At 45.2% G+C, this 25,964-nt stretch overlaps 1 protein-coding gene and 1 non-coding gene across 2 annotated transcripts; both read left to right on the top strand.

The window, feature by feature from the left end:
- The first annotated feature begins 491 nt into the window (after positions 1-491).
- On the top strand, positions 492-21,202 carry HSPA9 (heat shock protein family A (Hsp70) member 9). The gene is made up of 16 exons (XM_026857908.1): positions 492-594; positions 1,969-2,056; positions 2,169-2,350; positions 2,859-2,983; positions 4,478-4,551; positions 4,633-4,739; positions 5,549-5,711; positions 6,355-6,447; positions 8,127-8,336; positions 10,806-11,033; positions 11,839-11,943; positions 12,987-13,104; positions 15,415-15,509; positions 17,696-17,788; positions 19,466-19,606; positions 20,427-21,202. Exons 2-16 carry the CDS (start codon positions 2,036-2,038, stop codon positions 20,484-20,486), a joined length of 1,815 nt encoding a protein of 604 aa, XP_026713709.1. The 5' UTR covers positions 492-594; positions 1,969-2,035; the 3' UTR covers positions 20,487-21,202.
- LOC113485469 lies at positions 11,283-11,354 on the top strand. The gene has a single exon (XR_003399431.1). It is a non-coding gene; the product is annotated as a small nucleolar RNA SNORD63 (small nucleolar RNA).
- Positions 21,203-25,964: the final 4,762 nt, after the last annotated feature.

Here is a 25,964-nt window from a genome sequence, read left to right as displayed (position 1 = left end):
TCTTTAAGATGTTTTATTTAAATCTCACTCTCAAAAAAAGGAGTAATGCTTTTGGGCTTCTCCAAGATACTGATTTGCATGCTCAAAGTTGCGGCCACTGCAAAACGTTTAAAGAGTCGCTGCAAAATCTCGACTGCAGATTCTTCGAGGGATGTAGGTCATTTGCTGCTGACCACACATAAAGCTTGGAGAAATGGAGTTAATGTTTATCTGCTGCTGTTCATTCAAAGCTGAAGGTTCAAAGTTAATTGCTGAAATGTCTTTTGCCTGATGGTGTATTTGTAGATTGTTTTGTGAGGGAAACAGCTTGGTTTTGGTAATAGAGATCAAGGTTATTTCAGATGAAGTGTAGTAGTTAGTTTCTGATGGTAATCTGAATCTTTCTCAAATTCTGCCTTAGCTTGCACTTAAATTTTTGAAAATAAAACATTGTAGAAGGACTGTGTTGCTTCTGAAGTTTACCTTTGAAAGTCTTGACTTGAAGATCCCTTAATGTTTAAAACTGAATTTTCATTAGAACATCTTCATTTTATAGACATTCTGGAATGGCCTCAGTCAAAATGTTCTCAGAGCAGCATCCAGCAGAAAATATGCGTAAGTATTTCCTTGTTTTTTCATGTTTGGCCGTTTGAGATTTGTATCTACTCTCTTCCAGAACTGATTATGGAGTCACAGGTAGACTGATGGAGTAAAGCCAGCAAGATAAAACCAGAACCTATGTGTGTAACTTTTCTGTGATTGTTTCTTCCTTTCTTTTGTTTTTTTCAGGGGAACTGTTCTTCCCCTGTTTTCCCACCAACAGTAGCATCAACAAAATGTGGATCATTGAGATTTGTTTGATTTAAAACAAACAAAATAAACCCAAACCAAAATATAAAACAAACAAAAAAATACCCCAAATGTTGATGGGACAAATTGTTTTACACTGGCATGCAACAAGAGTGATGCAGGGCTCCATTTCACTACAGATAAAGTTTATTTCAAATGGCTCATGCATTTTAATCACTTGTTTTTCTTGTTGGAAGATAATGGGTAGAGAGTAGCAGTTAGTTGTGTAACTTAGTCAGATGTTTTGTGGTTGATGCTGATTCAGGACACAGAATGGGAAATGTGTTTGTTTGTGTTAGGAAAACTGCCCAGTTCTGGTTAGCACAGAGAAACCGAGCACTTGCCCATTTCCAAGATCACCACTTTATGTTATTTGATGTGCAGTTAGAGTGACTTAGCACCTTGGAGAGAGAGGGTGATAGCCTGGGAATCAACATGGTCCTGCTCTGCCTTCAGGATGCTTTCTCCATCCCAGAACATGACTTTGTTTATAAGGTAAAGGTATGATACAGGAGTTCACTCTAGCCTTGAAAGGGGTAAGACACCCTTCCTACAAAGGAGGAGGTTCAGATTTGTCTTGTGTAAGAGCAACTTCCATTCCAGAATTAATTTGTTGCTCCTCAGGATCAAAAAGTTATCTCTGGCTCAGAGAACCCTGCGTAGGTTGAGTATTTTTTATCTTTGTGTATTCTTTGTGCTAAGCAATGATAAATAAACCAATTTACTATTAGCATTTTGTATCTGGATGGATGTTTTAAAACAAGTGTGAAGGTCAGAGGTAACCCAAAACAAGTCCTGTCTGTGTAGGGACAGAATTAGTTACGACTTTGCTTTATGTCAGAATCTTAAGAGATGTTGAGAATATATGTAGTATAGTTTATTCTGGGGAAGAATAATATTTTATACAGTTACTTAAACAAGTGAGGATTTGCCTATAAGTGATCTGATTGAACACAGAGGCATAAGGTTATATTCCTGTGTAAGAGTCAGAGAACACCTTAGGTCAGATTACAGTGTGTATTTGCTTCAGCATCTAGTGAAAAAACACTTTATCCTCTCTTCAGGATAGACAGGTTTTTTTTGCTGTTTAGTTATTTTCCTTTAGTGGTAATTTTATTTTTCTCATAATATGCTTTACAGCTCAGAAGCAATTAAAGGTGCCGTTATTGGAATTGATTTGGGTACAACAAACTCCTGCGTGGCAGTCATGGAAGGAAAACAAGCAAAAGTGAGTAAAAAATGAATGCCAGCTTGCAGTAACATTATTAGAAGTGGATGTCCAAACTAGCATTCTTGGAGGCAGTGCTTTTTGATGTCACCCTGTTACATTTTTTACACAGGTGCTGGAAAACTCCGAAGGCGCCAGGACAACCCCTTCAGTTGTGGCATTTACGGCGGATGGGGAGCGCTTGGTGGGAATGCCAGCAAAGCGGCAGGCGGTGACCAACCCACACAACACCTTCTACGCCACCAAGCGCCTCATCGGGCGGCGCTTTGACGACTCTGAAGTGAAGAAGGATATGTGAGTGAGGGTGGAGAGCAATTCCAGTACCAGCAGGAATGCAGAAAATACAACACTGTGTAGCATGACATTTTAAAATACAACCCTCTTTTGGCTGAAGTAGCTACGCCCTGATGTCTCAGGGTGTGATTGCTTATATTCTGGGGGCCAGACTGTATTTTGCTACATTAGTTGGTGATCATCCTAAGGTTTTTGGATAAGAATTAAAAAAGCCTTGCTGATGCTGTACAGAATGGTCAGCATCTACCAATGAAGGCTTTTCTCATTCTTGAGGGCGTTTATAATTAAATCTGTATGATCGTACCTAAGGCTTACGATTAAATGATGTAGCTGATTAAAAGCAGAAGTATATTTGAAATTCTGAGACTCCCTGGTTCTGAGGCTGATGTTGGCAAGTTCAGTATTTTTTGTCTAGAACTTGGGTATGTTCATCTGCTGATGCTAATTGTAGGGTTTTGTGCTGTATGCTGATACAGAAATTTGAGTGTGGAATACTTCTGTTTTTTAGTAAGAACGTTCCATTTAAAATTGTCCGTGCCTCCAACGGTGACGCCTGGGTAGAGGCTCATGGGAAACTCTATTCTCCAAGCCAGATTGGTGCCTTCGTACTAATGAAGATGAAGGAAACTGCAGGTTGGTACAGCTTGTGCAGTCTGTGCCCACAAGTGTGACCTTGGTGCTGGGTCATGACAAGGGGAGGGAGGGGAATCCTTGTATAGCAGGCCCTTATGTGGGGCAGGCTGTGGAAGGGTACAGTGGTGGGCAGTTAGAAGATCAGTGCCTCCCTCATTCTTGGAGCTTTGGTATTAGTGCATTATTTCAAATACACTCATACCAAAATTGAATAGGGATTGTGTTGATGCTCAGTTCGAATTGAATTGAATGCACGCTTACTCAGAAGGGGGAGCCCCTTTCCTTGTAAGCTGCAGTCCCTGTGCCTCCCTGGCTGCAGCTGAAGAGGGGCTGTGGCAGCCAGGCTTTTGAGGGGCTTTATTCTTACCTACTAGGTACATAGCAAGAAAGGGAGTGTTGAAGGGACCTGTTTTTTAGGCTGAATTAATAGCTTCTTAGCTGGTGGTGACTTTAAATCCCTACTAGGGGAAAATATCCATTGGCCTGGAGAAATATTTTTTTTCTTTTCAATTTCTAATGTGTTTTTACACTATAATACATAGAGCTAATAGTCAGTAGTAGTTTCCCACAGCCTTGTTTGGTAAAGGTGGTGCATCCAGTGATAAGTGTTTGGAGGCCAGAATTAAAGGTTGTTACTGAAGCTTCATCCAAAGCTGGTTTTTTTGGACACTTACTAAAGCTCTCCACCCAAGACTAAAATATGAGTATGTGGTATGTGATCATCTAAGTGTGATGAATCTGACTTACTCGTGAGGATGGTGTTCCTCTGCCTTGAGCAGGGGTCTGCATCCTGTAGGTCTGATGGCTTTTGGCCTGGATGCTACATGAATTCAACTATGGAACAATCTTTCTTTGCAGGCAGCACAGAATAATGCAGTGTGTAAAGTCTGGGCACTGCTAAAGCATAGGCATAAGTCCTATCTGCATTCTCACCACATCATGCACATTCTTATTTTTAGCAGTTCTGAATCTGCTTTTGATAACATCCTTCTTCTTTTTCAGAGAAGTTTATGACCTTAAATTAGGGTGCAATACATATTTTTCTTGACTTGCTGTCTCAAATGCTTATAAAGTTAAATACAGTATTTATACTGTATAAATGTTACCATCAGCAGGGTCTATAAACAGGATGAAAATGAGTCAGTTTTAAGTGCATCACATGTTGCACGCTCCAAAGAAATGGAAAACAACTTCAGTCTCAGACACTAAAACGGCAAATTAAGCTCTTGGATTAATTCTTACTCACTAGTGGCATCCAGGCAGTGATTGAATCATGGAGGTGCTTTGCTGTTCTGTCAGAAGTCCACAAACTATTCCATGAAGGACTTGATTTCTGCACAGCCCCCTCTGCATCTTCCCAGAAAGCAGCAAGTTCTTGAGCAGTGAGACTCTTCTATTCTTAGTTCAGGAAAATTATTTCAAACTACATAATAACTTTGTGGTGTTCTTATCTTCTAAGCGTAACTTTGTTTTGTCTTCTCTTTTTTTTTCCAGAAAATTACCTGGGACATTCAGCAAAGAATGCTGTGATCACAGTCCCTGCTTACTTCAATGATTCTCAGAGACAGGTATTCAAGCTGTAAGATTTTTTTTGGCTTATAAATTGCATTTAGTTTCAGTAGTCATCACTCTTCCTCTTTTTTCCTCAGGCTACAAAAGATGCTGGGCAGATTGCTGGCTTGAATGTTTTGAGGGTGATTAATGAACCAACCGCAGCTGCACTTGCCTATGGTCTGGACAAGTCTGAAGACAAAGTGTAAGCGCCTGTTCATAACACCTACCCTCTCTTAAAGAAGCATACTGTAATTTGCTTTGTAAATGCCTCTTCTGCTTTCGGTTTTTTAAAATTATTGGTTGGAATTCTGCCAAAATAGATTTACAGCTGTGAGTCAGTGCTATGTAATGTCACCCCTGTTCTGTGCCAGCCATATTTGTTAAAGAAAGTGAGTCCATAACTTGGAGCTACAACTTAATTACATTGACACTCAGCTTTGATAATTACCTTACTGGTAGCAGTGATGGGTGTGGCTAAGGACAGCTGGGTGAGAGGCTGTGGCTGCTGGTGCTGAACTGTAGCCCAAGAGACATGCTGAAGTTTGGTGCCTCATGTCCACAGCCTGCGTCTTCTTCCCTGACTGCGTTCAGCCTTCTGTCAAGGGTGGTTATATAAACCCAGGGGGGTGGTTACAGATTTTGTATTTGTGATGTAGATTATAGTGCTATGAAAGCCACACATTTTGAAAAATGTGTTTCATAATGGTTCTGGTGTCCCTGCCCTTGTCATTGGATGTGAGTGGGGGTTTTTTTTGAAGAAAGAAAAACTGCTCTCTGAAATAATGGACAAGGTTAAGCATTGTGTAGCACATTTTTCAGAGAAGATTTCCACATGGACTCAGAGTGCTCAAGAAATGTGCACGCTGTGCAATTTGTTTACTGTCTTTAGAGAGAAGCTTTTAAATTTTGTGGACAGTGACATGAATTCTTCACACTTCATCTCCTGAGGAGAGTGATTTTTGAGCCACACAATGTCTAGGAAGTAATGTTTTTCTGCATCTGTCCTTGTAGTATCGCAGTCTACGATTTGGGTGGTGGCACTTTTGATATTTCCATTTTGGAAATCCAGAAGGGAGTCTTTGAGGTGAAGTCCACCAATGGTGACACTTTCTTAGGTGGAGAAGATTTCGACCAGGCTTTGCTACAGTATATTGTTAAAGAGTTCAAGAGAGAGGTAAGGTATCTCATCAGAATTCAATCTTGTGTGACACTGTTTTTCCACCTTGCTTAACTTACAGAAGAATGGGAATTTCCTTAAATTGTTAGGACTTGGTTTGTAATCTATGGCACAGCTGAAATTTAAGAGTATTAAACATGTGTTAGCCTGGCTTCCAGTTCTTAAACTTGTTTTTTTGAGGTGGACTGTACCTCTTCTGGAAGACACAGACTGGCAGGACTTCTTTTTATCTCTAGTGTAACAGGACTACCCTATACATAGTCTGCTTACTTTTAATACTAAAAATCTGTGGTCTCATTGAACGTGTCAGCACAGATGCATATGAAACTGCAATGTCATTCCGTCTCCTTTGCTAATTCAGTCTTGCCTTTATATTCTGTGATGCAGCAGCTTTTCCAAGCTTTGATTTGTAACTTACTGTATCATCACTGCCAGAGCAGAGAGGGCTAGCAAATGTTTTTGAAATGCTAAATACATTTGCCAGAAGTGAGAGAGATGAGCAGAAGTGCACATATCAGCCTGTATCTCTACAAGCATTTTGCAGTCAAGAGTGATAGGAAGGTGAACTGCAGTGCAGAAGAGCTCTCCATGACTCCTGTGCAAAAGGTGAGTCTGTTAACCTGTATTGTTTGTTGCTTAGATGGGTGTGGACCTGACTAAAGACAACATGGCCCTTCAAAGGGTGAGAGAAGCATCAGAGAAGGCAAAGTGTGAGCTTTCATCATCTGTGCAGGTAGGTGGCTGGGTTCAGAGCAGTCCAGTAAAACATTGTAATATGCTGAGGTTTACATTACTTTTGTTAACAAAGCTCTATGAAATTGCTGCTTTTTTCTTGTGGCAGAGCAAGATTCTGTGTAACCAAATGGCATCACTTCAGCAAAGTCCTTGAGCAGGGTAGACTGTTTAGGAGCACACTTAGTTGTCAGAAGCCAGGAATATTAGTGGGTGCTTGGTTTTGCCTTTCTTCTGGCACCATGTTTTCTCATCTTGCAGGGAATGTGACCTTGTTCCCAACTTACATATTTCAGAAGTATGATGGGCAACAGGGAATTTAGCTACAGCTGGTACTGCTGGGTTACTGCAAGCACTTGCAGCTTTTTGCAAGCAGTTCCAAAACCTTGGTGCTGTTCATTCCACTGAAATGGCTAATTTATCTATTAAATAGTTTTTCTAAAGGATCTTTACTTATTCGCCTATAGAAGAGTTGTCTAGATAATGGGTGACATATACTCCCTTTCATTTTTCCATCTGCTTTGTATATTAATGCATTCAAGCATATCCTTTATTCCCTACTGAATAAGGAGCTGGAGAAGCAACGTTGGGGGTTTAATAGTCTTGCCTAAGTGAAATTAAGGTCCATTATATAGTAATTGAAATGGGGACTCTGCCATTTTCTAGGTTCTGAGTAACCGGGGGGGGGGGTTGATGGTGGTCTTTTTGTTGGCCAGTGGGGAGCTCATAGCAAGGAGTTTAGGCCAGTCACAATGGATGCATAGTTCTGCCAGAGACATAGCAGGCTCTGTTTTACTAGCTCAAGAGTTGGCAAATACAGTCTGTTTATACCAGAAGAAACTGAATTCCTTAACTCTTTAGCAGTGAAAGGAAGACAACTTGCTTTTGGCCCTATTTTCCCATAATATTTTTGACTGCTATTTATGAAGTGAATGCACACTTCTAGCCACTTGGGTTTAGTTCTTGTTGTATAAACTTAAATCTCTAGAACTTAAAGCATTCATGTTATATATTGCTTTGATTTGTAGTATCTTTTGATGTCAGCATGACTCAGCACTTGAACAAGATGGTTTCAGTATAAGATTTGCTTTAAAAATCCAGCATGCAAATTTGTAAGATCATTCATAAATAGCCATGAAAAGTGGGACTTATGGTCCCTTGCACAAATGAACTTTGTGTTAAATGGCAGTGGGCTGGCTGTTTAATATGAGTTGTTTGCATTTAGAAAACAGTCATGAGGTATTTCCTTCAAGTAGCTTACCTTGTATGAAATGTTAATCATATGGCAGAATCTTTCAGAACTCTGGGCTTTCTTTTCTGTTGTGCTAAAGGAAGAGGATTAAGGATGTCACTTCCAATGTTTCAGTTCTTACCTCCTGGCTATGATAGCAATTAAATTGTTTTTCTTAACAAGAAAAGACCTCAAAATGACACAATATTAAAATTGGAACTTAACTGATAACCATGAGGTGTGTAACAAAATAATTTTCCTCTCTCTCAACTGAAATGTCAAACATAGCAGTATGCCTACTGCCACTTAAAGACTGGGCTGCAGAGTGAACAGGCACATAGATGCTTCAGTACAGGCAGAACAGAACCTGTAACTTGATCTGAAACCTGTATGTAGCTGCCTTATTTTCCATTAATGTTTTTCACTCCGTGTCTGTTTCTGTGCTGCAGACTGATATTAACTTGCCATACCTTACTATGGATGCCTCTGGACCAAAGCACTTGAACATGAAGCTGAGTCGCTCGCAGTTTGAGGGCATTGTAGCTGATCTGATCAAGAGGACGGTAGCGCCATGCCAGAAGGCTATGCAGGATGCTGAAGTCAGCAAGAGCGACATTGGTGAAGTCATCCTTGTCGGTGGCATGACCAGAATGCCAAAGGTATGAGATAAGTTCCTGTTACAGGCGAAGCTGGCCCAGATACCCAGGGCTTTCTGTTAAGGGTGATCAGTAACAAAAAAGTTGGGAGTCTCATAACTTCAGAGCTCCAGCAGCTGAAGGCCGCAGGAGCAGAGCAGATGTGCTCAGTAGTCACATGAAAGCAGTGGCAAGGGACTCTTATCCTGTTCAGTTAGCTCAGCTTGGATCTGAGGGCTGTAACTGGGTTCCACTTTACAAAGATAAGTGGGAGGTATCAGGAGTTGAAAACTCGACTTTCCAACGTGGACCGAATGTAAGCAGCATTGTTCAGAGGTGATTCACAGGGTGATTTCTCTTGTTGTGGACTTCAGTGGCAATAACCTATCAGTAATCTTTGCCTTCCAGTGGATTTCCTTCCCTGTGTAGGGCGCTTACAGCTAGCTGTGAAGGAACTGCACAAGCAGAATGGCTCTGTTACCTGCTGGTTGTGTGTATTTGGCTTGTTTGAGGCTGGGTGTTGTCAAGGATATTTAATGGGCTGTTCCAAGCACTCATTACCTAATACCTGGCCCTTGTGTTCTGTGGTGATAAATACCAGCAGGTAACTTAGAAGCTTGCTCTGCTGACATGCACAGTCTTGCAGATAAGGCACTGTCTGCTGGTAATTTACTATTCTTGTTCATAGCAGGGCAGACTCCTGCTTAGCTCACCTGAAGTCAGAGCTGAACATGTATGTACTCTGCTCCCTTCAAGGGTACAGCTTGTACCTTTCTACAGAGATCATAAAAATCTCATTCCATAGGAATCAGTCTTGGACTGTTCGTTTGCTGTTAAGATTTGTGATTTGCAGGTCCTTTCTAAGACAGTATGTGGTTCTGCTTGGGACTGATTGGGGGCGGGGGGGGAGCGGAGGGTGTGGTGTTTTCTCCCTGTGTGAGATGAGCCTGCTGGTTGGGGGTGATAGTGGTGTGTGCAGAAGGTCCCAGGCAGGGGAGCAAGATAAACAGAAGCTGCTGCTCTGGCCAAAGCTCAAGTGGAGTAACTGTGCTGTACCTTCGCAAAGGCCGTGTTGTTCCACCTGGGTAAATGCTATGGTTAGCTACCTAGGAAGTGATGAAAAACACTTTTAGAAGGGGGAAGCCCTTCCTGAAACATTACGTGTCCTTTAGGGGTCAAGACAGTACTTAAATACTGATTTTTTTTTTTTTTTTTTTTTTTTTTTTTTTTTTTTTTTTTTTTTTTTTTTTTTTTTTTTTTTTTTTTTTTTTTTTTTTTTTTTTTTTGTATTTTTACTTTTTTACCCCTAATTATAACTCCCAGCATCTGTGGCTTTGAGCTTACACGGTGCTTTCCTGCATGGCTGTATTTACAGCTCTGGCATCGATGCTGGTATGTTACATGCAGCACACAGCCTCCTCTCGTGTATGTTGCTGGGTTTACTTCACCCTGCTAGGAGGGAACATGCTGCCTTTGGAGCACTCACGTGGCCAGTGTTCCAGGAAACATACAGTGGGTGGTTAGGAGTAATGTTTCTTTTGTACTGTAAAATATGCCTCCAGAGGGAAAGACTTGCACTTAATTATATGCTCATACATAAAGTGTCTTCCTTTGTAATGAACACTCCCAGCAGACATCTCTTGGCTTAAGTGCAGAGGAGTTGGACATGTGCTTACAGCACAGTTTTCCAGGCACATCATGCTCACCTGGGCGGATGTGTGCCAAGGCAGTGTACTCACTCGGAGAGGAGGAACCAAGTCCCACACCCTTCTCTTGCAAGGCAGAGGGGTGGACTCTGGGCTGTGCTCTGGTGCAGGTACTGTACTGTTTTCTAGTCTGGATACTTCAGCAGTAAATCTGTTGCCATCATGAGCACATCCTTCTGAAAGGGCGGAGCAGTGAAAAGCTAGTAAGGCAGCTCAGACTGTCAGCTGACATAGCAAATCTACTTCTGGGTAAAACAGCCTATTAAATAAAGAGTTTGAAAATACTGTACTTCAAACAGTTCAGACCTTTTCCTTTTTCCTTACTACACACAAACAAGATCAACTGCCCTGCTCTGGATTTTTCTTTTTACCTTCCCTGTGTTCTGCCTCCACAGTTGTACCATCCTTGACAGCTGTGTTGTGCCCAATGTTGGCTTGTCCTTGACTCCTGCTTGATAAGCATGGAGCTTTCCCTTCTGAATATGATTGGGCTACGTGAAAGGAGTGGTGAAGGTTGACTTGGAGCTGGCAGACTTAATTGCAAGAAAGCCTTCAGAGAAGGGGTTGTCTAGACTGAAGCAAGTGCATTGGAGAGGGTGTGTGAAAGACGGGGAATTAGAGAGCAGTCACAAATCTGAAACTTAGTATTCCTGTCATGCCACAGGGTTACACAGCAGCAGGAGCATGAAGATATAAACCTGTATCCAAGGCTGGCATGTTCTTGTAGCCACAGCACTGGGCAGTAATGGTTCACTCTGCATATGAGCTGTGCTTTCTCTCCATTCAGGTGCAGCAGACTGTACAGGATTTGTTTGGCCGTGCTCCTAGCAAAGCAGTTAATCCTGACGAAGCTGTTGCTATTGGTGCAGCTATTCAAGGTGGCGTGTTAGCTGGTGATGTTACTGATGTGCTGCTGCTGGATGTAACTCCCCTCTCCTTGGGGATTGAGACACTGGGAGGTGTCTTCACAAAGCTCATCAACAGAAATACTACCATACCGACTAAGAAGAGCCAGGTACAAATTGACTCTAGATGGGTGGGTCTTTTATGATGGTCTCAAACACCCAGTGAAGGCTACCCAAAGCATCCCAGTAGATAAGTCTTGTCTCCTCATCTGGCAAGTAAAAGCAGCGTAGAAATCGGGTTTAATGTCAGCCACTGAGTATCTGTTGATTTTTAGTGTGCCCAAGAGGGGAGGTAAGTTGGGTTAATGTGTGCCAAGATACCCCAGGATGTTTGTGGCCTGATCTGGATTGCAGTGCATGTGCTGTGATGTTAACTGTCAACACATCATTCTGAAGAAGAATTGTGTGGAGACTTTCTGTAACTGAGCACCACACCTGTCTGAGACCACTTTTCTTGGTTTGCATGCCTTGAAAGGGATTGAGTTTTTTCCTGTGGCTAAGGCCCTAGTAGACTTGGGTGTGATCCTTTCTTTCACTTTGTCTTGTCTGGGTTTGCTACTGTGTGCTCTTTCTGATAACATTTGTTCTGTCTGGGGCATGGTGTTGGGGCAGGAGCTGTGCTGCTTCAGAAGGAGATGTTCTGGGTCATGTGGCTGTCAGCCTGCTGCTGGCATGGCACTGCCAGTTTTAGTGTGCTCAGGTGCATTTAGGACAAGATGCTGGTGAGCATGGCTGTTGCTAGTCTTGGTGCCTTACTGTTTTGTTAGAGGAACAGGGGAACAACCAGCATTTAATGATTCTTTATCTTTTTGAAGTAGCTTCTCTTTATTCTTGTTTAGTCAGCTTGTAACTGCATCATTTCACGTGTTGCAGTTTACTGGCTATCCGGTAACCTTCTGTTCCTTTTTTCCACAGGTGTTTTCTACAGCTGCTGATGGGCAAACTCAAGTGGAGATTAAAGTATGCCAGGGAGAGAGAGAGATGGCTAGTGACAACAAACTTCTTGGCCAGTTCACATTGGTATGTTGGCTACTCAGTATTCATGACCTTAAACTTAACCTTCTTTGAGAGGTTTAAAACCTTCTCCATTTCAGTTGACCCCTGAAGGTAGTGTTGAGAAAGAGTCATCTTACAGAAGGTATTTGACCCTATTTGTAGTAAGAGCAGTTTATAAAGGAACAGCCTGATTCTGGGACAGCCTTTCAGTGGCAGGGGAGCAACCAACATTTGAGAAGGAGCTCGAAGTTTCTAAGCAGACTTCTGTGGCACAGGGGCTGCTGCAGCTTTAGGGCCTGGTCACCTAAAAGAGCTGCCTTCTGGGCACAGAGAGCTAAAAGAGCTCAGTAGTACCAGGCCTGTGCAGCAGATAACCTGAATGCTGGCCTTTACTCTGGTGTTGCAAAGACAAGTCTTGGAGCAGGCTCCATGATGCCTCTAGTCCCTAGGGCAACACATTTCAAGCTTTTTCTGTGGATGCCCATGGAACTGCCCTGCTTACTGGAGCATGGATGAGCTGCAGGGGTTCATGTGTGCAGCATGTGGTTGCCTAACCAGCTCCCTGCACAGAATTGTCTTGGTCTGTGCTGTCAAAGTGTGACACTGTTACAATTCTTTGTCCAAACTTGCTGTTCCTAGGAAGAGTCCCACTGAAAGGAAGGGCTCTGCCTTTCTCTTGTACTTTTGAAGGAAATTGTACTGCCTGCCACTCTCTTACGGTAGCCTCAGAGGTAGCCAGTGCAGTCGAGTTATGTCCAGAACTGAGGAAATAGAGCATCCTGCCATGTCCATGTCCATGGTGGCTTGTTTAGCAATAAAGCAGAAACCAAACTTGCATGCGACCTCTCATGGTTTCTGTGCACTTGTCCTGGGTAAAAATCTGTATCCTGTTAAATCTGTCAAAATACTAATTCACCACATGGTACCAAGAGGTATTTCGAGGACTTGGCTGTGAGGCTTAGGTAAGTGTTGAGGATTAGTTAAGGGTTGATTCAACTGACAGATCACCAAGATAACATGCCCAACAATGTACCCTGAGCTGATGGCCAAGCACTTCTCGTTCTCAGGTTGGGATTCCTCCGGCACCACGTGGAGTGCCCCAGATTGAGGTCACTTTTGACATTGATGCGAACGGCATCGTTCACGTGTCAGCCAAGGATAAAGGCACCGGGCGCGAACAGCAAAGTAAGTGCTCTGGGATGCTCCCTTGGGGCGAGGGGGAAAGGTGGAGCAGTGGTGGTGCCATAGCACATACAGCACTGAGGTGACTCCAGTGCTGCCTTGATGAGCATCCAACAGCCAAGGCGTGGGGACTGTGCAGCATCTTCCTTGATCAAGAGTAAGGATGACACAAGCAATCTGTTGCCAGTGCGGCATAGATGCAGTTGAAGTCATCAGCCTAAGTGCCTCCTCTGTAAAGAAGGGCAAACAGTTACTGCAAAATGAAGTAGGGAGAAGTGACAACTGACCTGTAGTGTCATTTTAAGGCCATAAAGTTTGTGTAAACACATAGCATTCCACCCTCTTTGTTAGCCTGCTGACAGACACTGGCAACAATGGATGCTTACTTCTTGCACATCATGTAGAGATGAAGCATCTGCCTATGCCAATGTCAAGGAAGCCCTCACTGGCAGGGTTTTACCATGTTCTAAGTAATTTTGCACTGTATGACAGTCCTTTCCTGGTCTTGCAGTCTGCTGTGATGGCCATAGCAGCATTTCAGCAGCTGTTTCCTGGGGTTTCCTGTATGTATCAGCCATGCCTCAGTCCCCAGAGAGCTGTTGGACATATAGGTTGGCTAACAGAGGGCTTGCAGGTGTTTGGAGCAGTGCTCCTGATGCTTTATAGGGGTGTCCTGTGTCACCAAGAGCTCAGAGCAGTGACATTGCACCCTGTGTTACCCTGAAGGGAGAGAAACTGGGGTTTGGGAATCCAGCATCTTGTAGAGTTGTTCTTGAGCTGTGCTCCTCCTTTGGGAGTGCCCACTGCTAACACACAGAGAGATTGCTGTCTGTTTGAGGCTGCCTGTGTGAAGGTGCCAGCTTTTAAGGGAGAAATCAAATTAGGAAGATTTTTGCAGAATCACAGGCATGTCATGTACAGCTGAACAGATCAGCCCTGTGCCAAGACCCTGTTTCGTTTCTAATTAACTCTGTTACAAAGGTCTCACAATTTAAGTATTCTGAAACAGCAGGTATTTTGTGAAACTACCTTGTTCATTTTCATCCATTTAGACTAGAAACATCTCTAAATGGCAGGAGGCTTGGGGACTTCAAGCTGTCAGTATATTTCTCTAATGCAGTGAAATGTTAGGCCTGGTGTTCTGGGGTAATTAATGACACAGTTGACATTTTCTGAAGCTCTGTTGTGGGCTCAGAAAATTAATTTGAAGCATTTACAGATTCCTCTGATATAAAATAGATCTCTTTTGTGCTGCTAACTGGAAAGCCACTATACTGCCCTTCAGTTGTTTCTTGGAGACAACCACTTACTTGAGCAATCAAATGTGTGCTCCAGTTAAGAAAAATACTGTTAACTGTTTGCAACTTGAAGGTATATGCTGGTCTTCACTGTACTGCTTGCCTTTTAATGAAGATTTGTTTCCAAAAGCACACTGCTTGTTCCTTTGACTTCCTTGTAGATTTCCCCTCTGTGGCCTTCAGCCTTCTAGCTCTGAGTAAATGTCTCCTGCTAATAGGCAACTAGAATTTTTAAGCTGCCTATCTGTATGCAAGCATGGTCCTAATTGTGAAGCTGAGCCCCTCATACCACGTCTGCATCCAAGGGACACGTGTGTCTGTTTAGAGTTCTGTATTGTGCTGCAGACAGATACTATGTAGAAAATTTACTATGAGGATCCTAACATACCTCTTTTTTTTAACTTTTCAAAATCCAGGATATTGGTCCTCTCTTTCCCAATGAAATTATGCTTTACTGCAGAACTAGCTTATGTCTGGGCTATAATTTTGGGCTTTTTTGCATAAATGGAGAAGAACAGAGAATCTTCAGGACCCTACCTGTAGAATCTTGTCATATTGTCTTATTCTGCTACCAGCCTGGGCTGCTTTCCAACAGTGAAAGGAATCTCTGCCCTGGTAAAATGAATCCTTCTGTTTAGATTTTTTTTTCAATTGGGTTTTTGCTGTTTTTTTCATTTTGTGTTTTTAACCTGCTGGAATGCCTCTTTGGTTTGGGGCCTTTGTGTCCTCATGTTTCCAGGAGTAACTGAAGAATAGTCAAAATGACTTGTAGACCAGTGGACAGGAAGTGTCTGGCAGGGCTGGGGAGCTCATAGATCTAAGATGTCAGGCTTTTATCTTGCCAGCATCATCACTGCCTCTTCAAAGACTGGCTGTCTTTGTACTACCCACGGGGTCTTCACAGGTGCAGAATCCCTGACCAAGGCTGCTGCTGTTGAGAGGGTTTGGGAAATAATACTCTCCTTTCCTCAAGGATGACAGCATGTTCATTATTAATGCTTCTTCTCTAATGCAGTTGTTATCCAGTCTTCTGGCGGCCTTAGCAAAGATGAAATTGAGAACATGGTGAAGAATGCAGAGAAATATGCAGAGGAAGACAGGCGAAGAAAGGTAATGTGATCATGATGGTGTCCTCACTAGTCACGTACCTGCTGGTTATTGCTGTTCTGGGCTCTTAACTGTGCCCACCTTTGAAGGAACTGCCAGTTTTGTCTGTGTGGTCTTGAGCTGTTTGCTTGTGCTGTTACCTGGAATATCTGCTTGCTTCCTTATATTCAGTTTACACTCCAGAGTTGCAAGAAGGTGTATGCAGAGGTGTTTGGGGTTTGGGTTTGGGTTGGGTAACTTGCCATGTGTGACTAGCATTGTAATTCCTCCCTGAAGAATTTCTGGGACACAGAGGCAACAATAAGCAAACTTGCCTACCTGTTACTCATGACAAACAGCTGTGCAACTCTGGTTATGCTTTTTGTCATCAGTGCTCTTTGCTGTTCACCTGCGTGTTATCTGGGCTGTTTATTTGAAGCTAGCCTGCTGCAGCTGGGTTCTCACAGTCATGTTCCATTTAAATGGAGGCAGTATGGGGGTATTTAACCTACTTTCTCTGGGTTTAATCTAAAGCTTAATTTATAGAACCTGCCAAGCAAAGCTGCATCTCAGCTTCTTCCTTCATAAGTGGGAAGTTGCTTTCCATAGTGCTTAAAGTCTCACTGTGGCATCTAGAATGCTACATGCATCTGAGCACAGTATTTGCCCTCAGCGCAGGTGAAGCCATCAGGAGGTGATAGAAAACCTCACCGACTTTGCCAGGAAAAAAATGACATTTGCCATGGTTGAGTGACTGAATCTGTGATATAAATAGGATCAGTGGTTGAAACTAATTGGTTTAATGAGGGTAGTACTAATGAATTACACTACTAAATATAGAGTGTTGATTTTCAAGCAGACGCAGTGCTGGTCTGCTCTGAGATGCAGGACCAGCGTATGTTTAGTGATTTGCTGAGACTGGCACACTGAATTGATTCACTTGGTGTTCTCTAGTCAGTAAAAACCTGTCTTGGGTGTTCAGGCAGTGCTGTAACATCTCACCCTCAGTAGCAAAGGGATCAGAAGAGGGCTGAAGGGGGAAATGCATAGAATAAATTAATGTGAAGCAGCGTTGCCTTGCCTCAGAACCTCTAAAGACCTTGGTCTGAGTCCCACCGTTTAAATAACGACGTCATTGCCATGGTGGTGGCCTAGTGTTTGAAGAGGCTGCACTGAAAACTTTTTCCTGTTGCCTTACTTTGACTGTGGATCTTAAATTGCTGAATAAGTTCCTCCCTGTTGTAGTCCTGAAGTGGGACTCATCTCTGTCCAGTGACCTATCAGATTAGGTTACTTTCTTAAGTAACGCTTCTCTTTACTTGACCTACATAACTGTAATTGTCAGAATTCCCTCATTACACCTTTCTGATCATGGTTTTATTGCCATGGAAGTATCATGAGTGTGTAAACAGTTATCACTCTGGTGGACTCAGCATCCTGCTGTGAACTTGGACAGCCCACTACGAGTGAAGATATAGTGTAGAAACAAAATTATTTTTCATCAGCTTTCCACTGTAAGTGGTTAGTCTCCTGAGAATATTATCACACCCTTGTTCAGGTAGGTTGTTCTTTCAGATGGAGAGGCAGGATGTTCTGGAGACTGTTGCTGGTGAAATGGTTCGTGTTGACACTGCAACTGAATTACATCTCAGCAACAGTACTGCTCCTCTGTACTTGCAGCCTACCTTGTCCTCTTGTCTTTGCAACAGTAATGTTAGGAATGGGCATTTCTTACCTAGCACAGAAGGGTTTTTCCACTGCTGAGATGTTAATAAGGGGACATGAGTAAAAAACCCCAGCATTTTAGTTGTCTCTAGTGCCCTTGTTGCTGAAGAGGCTTAAGAATACTTTCCAAAAGCTCTGTTGCTTTCCCGAGGAGCAGAGCAGAGCCCTATGCTGTCTCTGCAGTTGCTGGCTTTTTCAGTGGGCCAGCATTAGTTGCTTCTACTTCCAGGGAAGTGAGTTTGAGTGTGAAAGCGTGAGGACTGACTTGCATAGACTGCCTAGTGGACTTTCTGGTGTCAGAAGACATCTGGAAATGGTTTGCTTCCATTTCTTCTTGCTCCCTTGTCATTAAGGAAGGACCCTGGATGGGAACTAGAATGGAGTTTGGCAGTTTGGGGGAAGAGATGCCAGCTGCTAGTTCATAAGTGCACAGCTGGTGTCACCAGGGCTGTATGCTCTAAGTGCTTACGAGCTCTCTTACCCAGGAACGTGTGGAAGCTGTAAACATGGCTGAAGGCATCATCCATGATACAGAGTCTAAGATGGAGGAGTTCAAGGATCAGCTGCCAGCAGATGAGGTAGGTAGTTTCTGATCCCATAACAGTAAAGGAGGGTAAGATTTATTAAGAAATCTTTGCTCAATTTCTCACTTAACTTGTAGCTGGCTCTGGCCAGTGGCACCAACTCTGTGTGTGTTTCCATGCTGTAGCAAGATGGTACAGTCATCAACTCTTCTGGGTTTTGCACTTGATTGAGTGGGATGATGGGAGGATGTAAGGACATACTTAGAAGAACATGGCTTGGATAATAGCAAATATCCTATTTCAAAGTGTGAGTTCAGTGTCACTGAAGATCTGAGAGACTGGGAAGCTCTTAATGAAAGGCTTCTGCATAAATTATGCCCTTGACTTGGCCTTGCAGTGATTTGATAAGAACTGTACTGCGGCCTGTGTGAGAGCAGAGTTTTGCTCAAAAGTGAGAGATTATGAACAGTGCCTACCAGTGTATTAGCAGAGGGACAAAGGCAAAGCTGCTGTGCAGTCCCAGCAGTACATGAACAGCACCCAAGAACTTGGGAAGTAATGAAAATTACTGTACCTGCTGAACTCCCATTTTTCTTCTGTATTTGGAGTGAAGTGGATATTTAGTATCAAAAGAGTGCTTTTCATACCACTCTAAATGATGGCTTAATTTCTGCATTATGGATTTCAAAAGCCAAGTTTAAAATGGATTCAACAGTCTTCGGTTTAACAACTCTCAGAAGCAGAATAAAAGAGCTCCTAGGGGCTCTGAGAGATGTTTGAGGGAACAAGATTATAATTGATTGGTAAGTAGCCTCTGATCAGTTTAAATGCTGGTTTTCAGCCCAGCTCCTCTCTCTAGGATGGATATTGGCTGACTCTGTGTTTGGGATTATGATCACTGGAGTTTTCTCTCACAGGAGCAGAGAGCCTAAATCCCTGTTGCCTGCAGGGACTGTTCCATGTCACTTTTTCAGGGTGGAATACCAAAGGAAAGAGGGTAGTAGTGCTTGGAAGAAGCTGTTTGGGTGGAGGTGTGGCCTGACACGGGTGGTGTTGGTCACCTCTCCTTCCTGCAGGTCTGAATGAGGACTCTGCCCGCAGAGGCTGCTGAGCCCATGTTGCTGGCGCAGCTGTCCCCCAGCAACCTCTCTCTGCTGGGCCTGCCAGTCTGACAGAGAAATGCCAGACTGTGTGGAGGGTTTGACAGATGGCTACAGGGGCTGCGATGAGACCGCATTGCTTTGGTTTGCCTCTCTGTTCCTTCTCCCACGTGCAACAAAAGGATTAAACAGAGTGGTGAACAGCCTTACTTGTTGGCTTTCTGACAGTGCTTTAAATATAGATGAAAACCAGCTTTGTTTTCCCTTTACCTTGGCTCCTGAGGTGACTGACTCAGTGGTGAGGTGTGCCAGGGAGAGCAGCTCTCCATCCTTGGCGGGCTTTTGAGTCTCTGCAGGGCTTTCTGTCCTTGGCGCCTCTGCTGAGACTGCAAACAAGGGGACCAATTAATGCCAATTGTGGCATGTTTAGTGAAGTGGACAGGTGCCCATTGGGAGCGGAGCACAGTCCTGGTCCCTGCAGACTGTGTGGCTCAGTATGAGACTTAACTTCATGGCTTCTGGCAAAAAAGCGGTAGTTTTGCTGTGGCCAATATGTGGGTTAAATGACAGCAATGAGACTTAGTGAACAAATTGCAGGATTTCATCATGTTTGTTTGTGACTTACTTGCAGTGCAACAAATTGAAGGAAGAAATTGCTAAAATGAGGGAACTTCTGGCTCGTAAAGATACTGAAACAGGAGAAAACATCAGACAGGCAGCAACCAGCCTGCAGCAGGCTTCCCTGAAGCTCTTTGAAATGGCATACAAGAAGGTAGGTTGACAGTCATTTCCATTTGACAGCCCTCAGATGGGAAGGGGTGAGTCAGGACACCAGATGTGTAGGTAAGAGCTGTGCTTGGAGGTAGCACTGAGTCTCAGTGCAGCTCCCTCTGAGTGACACTTGCTGAAGGAGCAGCTGTAGAAGATTGGGTAAAGTAGAAGGCCTGGAATTTTTGCCATCCTGCCTTAGGTAGCCTTCCTCCCAGGCTGTGTGTTACGTTTCTGAACGGCACCACGTGGGAAAGTGCTGGAAGCTCATACTAAGGAGCATCAAGAGCATGAACAGGGCTTTCTGCTAGGTGTGTAGAGTGCCTAAAGCAGTGAAGTAACGTCTGGACTTACTTTAGATATGATTGTAAAACAGGCTTCCTGTTCAGTCTGCCTAAAATCAGTGGGGCTGTTGGGACTTTCTTCCCAGTCTCCTTCCCAGTGAAAGGTCCACCCATTCAAGCCTTGGCAGTTGTGGAAGCCTCCCAGCGTGGAAGTGGCACTCTCTGCCCAGGTGACCTTGATGGTGCTAAGCTCTCCTTACTGTGGAAAGCTGCTTTTCCGTTGTCAGGCTGAAAAGGTTCAGTGCTGCAATGTAAGCTTATTACACGCACTGGGAAACCGTAAATAATGGGAAAATTCCTCCCTCTTAGTAGCCATCATGCAGTGATGAAGATTGTTTCCATTCTCCAGTGAACAATTACCTTGTTCACTGAGGGAAGGGTTTCTTCAGTCTACAGCCAACCTAAGCAGCTAGCTAGGAAAAAAATGTAACAACAAAATGCTTCTCACAGGCTACAACTAATAAGACAACTCTTTCACAGATGGCCTCCGAGCGAGAGGGTTCTGGAAGTCCAGGAGATCAGAAGGAAGAGAAGCAATAAGAAGTCACTGTTTGACTAGAGTATGAAGAAGAGGTGGATTTTTCTTGATGCTTGGGAGAGAAAGAACCTTCCTGAGCAGCAGTGGGCAGAATTCAGACTTACTGTGTTTTTGCAGTATTCTATATATAAAATTCTTTAATGTATAAACTTAGTGATGTGTCTGCTAGATAAATTGTCACTTGATGGAAGTTAATTCATGCCAGACAAAGACCTAAGTGTTTGGCCCCGTGGTATTTGACTGAGGCACCTGGGGACTCGCTGATCATTTATTTCTGATACTTGACACAATGGTGTACTAAATCTGATATCAAAGTTTGGAAACTGTGTCGCTAAATCGCAGGGTGGAGATGGAAGTCCTGCTGGAACTGGGAGGAGAGTAACACCTGTATGGGCCCTCCTTGCAGATCTGAGTGCTTGTGAGCAGGTATGAGGCCTGTGAGCAGCAGTGACAAGGCTGGTTATATTGCTGGAGAGCATCCTAATCTGCAGCTGCGTTAGGACCCTTGTTCTGAAGGAGAGGGGTTACTTCAAATTTAGCTGTAACATTATTTCTCATGAAAGAGGCTATGTGGAAGTTAAATATTTTTCTTGACTGAGCCTTCTGCTCCATCCTGTGTCTGTTCTCTGCTTATGGTAAAACAATTTCCTTAATAAAACTGTTATTGGATCCATTCTGGATTTTTTTAAAATAAAAGCTGGAAAGAGTCCAACATGGAGTTCTTGGTCTCCTGGCCTTTGATGGAGAACATGAGCATGTTAACTGCCTTTGAGAGCTCCTGGCAGGGGAGCAGTCAGCCAGCTGTGGTGGCAGCAGCTTTCTGGGATTTGTTCTTCATTCACATGCAGAAAGAAGGTGTCGGTATCCAGAAGGTACCCGTCCCTTGGGAGAGTCACTGCTGTGCTCACACAAGGTGCTGGGAAGTCCTTCTGTGATCTGCAGCAGCAGCGGGACTTCACCTTCAGGCACGGCTGGGGCCCAACCTTTGCAAACAGGTTCCTGCTTCAAGCAACCACGTCTTCCAAGGTGGTGCAGTCTTGCTACAGTACATTCCTTTGTTTCTCCTTTCCTATTTTATTTTGTCTATTTAGTTTCCTAAATAAGCTATGGGAGAAGGCTACACATCCTGATGCTGTGAATGTTTTAAGTTAGGGACTGGAAGGGCTGGTGACACTCCTTCAGACACTGAGCTCTGCGGTAGTCTCAGCGAGGAGGCCTGAAGCAGCTTCCGCTCCAGAGTAAATCAGATTAGCCCCTTGAAGTGGACAGAGGAGAGGGGGAAAAAAGCTTTATGGAGAGTAGTGAGTGATCTGTTAAGTGAGAGGGAGCTTGAAGCATTTTGGCCTGGGTGTAGAAGGTGGTGAGGAAGGGACCTGGTGCAGCCACAGGTACCCAGCCAGCAGGATGCTGGGTGTGCCATGGTGGGGGAGGCAAGTGTGCAGGGGGCTCTTAATAGCCATTTGGAGTGTTAAGCTGTCTTATTCCAGGTGGGCTGGGGATTTCCAGCCCAAAATTCAGTGCGTTTCTTCAGCAGGGGAATGAGTGGGGTCCCGGGCTCCTGACTGCTGCAGCTGTCTGAGGCAGCTGGTGGCATGCAGTGCAGTGTGCCAGCCTCTGGGGCTTTCATCTGCCCAGTTGTGTGGATATGGGGCTTCCAGAAGCAGCCAAGCAGTTACAAATCCACTGTCTGTGGGTTCAGGTCCTGTCGTGTTGGGGTTTTTTTAAGTGGTAGAGCTTTTATTTGTCCCAGGCAGATCATGGCAAGCTGAGATGTACTGACACATACTTAGCTCGTGTGACCAGTGTGCTTCCCTGGAAGTTTTGAGGAACACACAGGGCTAAGGACGTGCACGTTTGCAGCAACTCCTGCTCCCAAGAGCCGTTTGTGCCATCCAGGTGTTAAACTGTGTGTGTCTTACATGTGAAGCTATGTGCTTTATTCCATTGCAGAGTAACCCTGCCCGGTGCTATACGTGGGGTTTGGTAATGGCAGGGAGCACTTGTCTGTGCCTCTCCTGAGAATATTCTCCTTTACAAAGCTTGATTACAGGTGACTTCTGTCCTGAAATTCCCTCTGCAGCTGCTCCTAACACAAGCAATCCTCTGTATAAAATAGTCTCAAAAAAGAGTTCTCTGGCAAAATGAGTTGGGTATTTCAGGTACTGAAAGGAAATATCCTGAAGTAAAAAGAGTTCAAAAAGCATTCTCCATGGAAGCTTTTCCTGCTGCTTCCCTGAAACTGCAGCCAGGCATTCCCTCGGCAGAGCCGGGGGAGCCCAGGGCTAGGCTGCTGCCCGCAGGGACTGTGTCTGCCTGCTCTTACCTCTGCTCTGGGCTTGTAGTGCCGTCAGGTGCATCAGCTCATGGCCTCCAGGGTCCTGAATCATTGATCAGGGTTGGCCTTTTCTTCTTCAATGAATTATTTTCCGTATCATGGTTTAAATACATCTTTCATTGATGTTCTTTATTTTTTAATGTTCTTAGCTCCTCCTTTATAAGTTAAATTATTGAATTAAGGAGGGAAAAGTGAAACTGGGTGATGTGTATCATGCTGAGAACAGTTTCTTGCTGTGAAAAACTGACAGGAAGGCAGATGCAGCACCTGGGTTGTTACTTCTCGTGAAAATGAGCAAATCCTGTCCTGAAGAGTTAACTGCTGCTGTCCCACTGCTGGGAGGGTGTTTGTCAGCACTGAGAGAAAGGGCATTTGGGCTTCATGGCCTCTGTGGAAAATGACACTGGGCAGATACTCAGGAACCCTATAGCCCCAGCAGTGCTGCAGCTCTGGAATGAATTACTGGTCTATATATGATAGTAAGTAAGAAAAGCTTTGCACGTATTCTGTGGGGGAAAAAGGTGACTGAGCGATGTTTGTGCTGCGTGTTTCCACCTGCATGCATCCTCTCACAGTGTCGTCTGCAGGTGGGAGCAGGTCCATGCAAAGCACAGCCTCCTTGGGCTCTGCAGCAGACTGTCCTAAAATAATAACAGTCAACAACACAAACAGAACTTGGATAGTAGATTCCAGCAGCACAGCTCCTGCCTGACTTTAGGGGAGAGAAGGCTGAGATTTCAGTCAGGTGCAGGGTATCTCCACTTCCCTGCAGTGGCTTCTTTTCCTTTCCCAAAAGCATTTCCCCCCCTGCTCAGGACAGCCACAGTGTGCCATGTTTGGGGAGCATGCCTGGTGAGGACGGGGACCTACTGTGTTGCCTGTACAGGCAGGAGATGCTCGGCTTCCTTGGGGATTGCAGTACTGCGCAGGAGGAAAGTGAGATAGAGTCTCTCCCCTTTCTCTGCAAGTCAGTGACTGCCAGCACACTGTGAAGGCACATCTCTTTTTTAAACTGCCTCTCCAAAGAGCGCAGCAGTATAGGGAAAAAGTTCTCTCAACTCAGTGTCTTTGCCCTCATTGCTGCTCTTGGCTCCCTCCTCGTTGCTGCGGAGCCGTGCTGGCTGCCAGAGACAGGCGCTGCTCGGCATCTGTGTCGGCCAGCCGGCGGGAGAGCTGTGGGGGGACTGACAGCAGCGTCTGTCGCGTTGGGAAGCCTGGAGGAGAAAGTGCCACGTCAAAGTGGGCGCATCAGGCTGGGAGGTGGTAACTGGGATGATCAGCAGGTGCTTTTTGGAGTAGAGTCCCTGGATTGAATGGGAAGGGCAGGATTGCCAAGGCAAGCACTGGCTAAGTTGTCGTCCACCTGCCCATCTGTGTACGCTGTCCCTGTTGTATCACGCACAGAAATTTCCATCTCAGCAGATCATCTAAAGCCAGGCATAATCCACCATCTTACTGTTCTGAGGAGGATTATAAAGGGCTGTGTGGAACCAGATGCACATGGAAAAAATACCTGTAAAGGTTGAAATTGATGCTTGCTCAGCCCCAGAAGAGAAACAGGACTTTAAATCCAACAAGGTAGTTCAGAAATTCACAGCATCTCCCCAGCATGACCCTGTTGATAGAAAAACTCAGCTTCAGGTGGGGTCCCAGATCAGTCTCTACTCAGGCAACCGTGCTGCCCAGCTGTGTCCCGTGCCCAGGACTTCAGTGCTGCTTTACCAGGGGGCTGCGCTGGGCCGGGGAGATGAGTGGCAGCACAGGAGGGAGAGGGGGCTGCAGTGGGTTCAGGCTGTGGAAGCACTTGCTGTCGTGGGAGCACAATCCCCTCACAGCATGGCACAGCACAGTACAGAGGCCAGGCTGCTCCCCGGCAGGGCAGGGCTGGTGACCAGGCTGATGGCAAATGCCAGAGATGGGATGTCCCAAGGAGGCAGACTGGGGCTGGAGAGACACCGTGGCCATGGAGCCCTCAGCATCACCTCCAGGGGGTCAGCAGGGAAGCAGTCCCCTGCTACCACTTAATAAAAGAAACAGGTAAATGGCTTCAGCATCATTCATCACTGCATTTCTAGCCAGTCCCATTTTGGGCTGTCTAGAGGCAGAACCAGCAGGTGCTTCCTGGGCCATGGCACTCCCAAACCCACTGCCAGGCATCTTCAGGGAAAAAAAAGGAAGGCTGTAGGTTGGCAAACCCAGGCCCAGGGCTGCAGCTCTGTTTAGATGCAGTTCTTAGCCATCTTCTCAGACGCGCAGAGAGGGGTTGGCTCCTCACAGCCCTGCTCTCCTTGTGAGCAGTGGCACAAGGGTAGACTCACCAGCTCATCACCAAGATATGCTCTCTGAGAGCCTGTGACTGCTGGGGCAAGTCACCTCAAATAACATAGATGATATGTTAATAGATAATAGATGAAGCCCCAGCCCACGGACACCACACTGGCACACAGGGAACCCTGCTCCCCGAGCAAAGCCACTGCTGTCCTGGAGAGGGGCTAGTGTGAGGCCCCCACTCACCCAGGACCCAGAGGGGGGTCTGCAGGAGGGTGCCCATGGCCAAGTAGGGCTGCGGGGCCAGGCTGTGGCTGTAGCGTGGAGCAGGGAGGCCCTCACCCAGGGATGCCAGGCAGCATGGTGCTTATCTTCCCTGTGCAGGACAGGGCTTCAGGGGCACAATTCCCCCAGTGGGACACCAACACCTCCATCCTGGTCTCCCAGGGTGGCATTTCTCCAGCCTCTCCTAAACCTCTGGCCAGTCCTGCTGCCCTTCTCCAGACATTCCCCATCTCATTGCTGCCTTCATTCAGCACACAGCTGAGCTGGGCCAAGACCTCTGTGGGCATCACATGTCGTTCCTGCCCTTGGCCACCCCTGGCAGCAATGACAGCAGAAAGGTGACATTTGCAGGGGAAGGAGAAACACGAGATAGCCGTGTAGCTCCATAAAATACCTCCATGTCCCTCCACCTCCTTTCCCCATTCCCCCTGCCCCGCCTGGCTTCCCCCCAACCACGCCCGCGGGCCAGGAGGGACTAGGCAATTCCTAAACGTGGGCTGCGGGCTTTGGCTGCGTGTGGGGCAGCGGCTGCCGCAGGGTCAGGGCACGGCGGGACGGAGGGAGCCCCCCGCCTGTGAGGGGGTGTTGCAGC

The sequence above is a fragment of the Athene cunicularia genome (genome assembly GCF_003259725.1).
Source record: "Athene cunicularia isolate RWA chromosome 13 unlocalized genomic scaffold, athCun1 chr13_part1, whole genome shotgun sequence".
NCBI lineage: Eukaryota > Metazoa > Chordata > Aves > Strigiformes > Strigidae > Athene > Athene cunicularia.
Note: the sequence above shows the minus strand (reverse complement) of the source record. Positions and strands in the feature narration are given on the sequence as shown.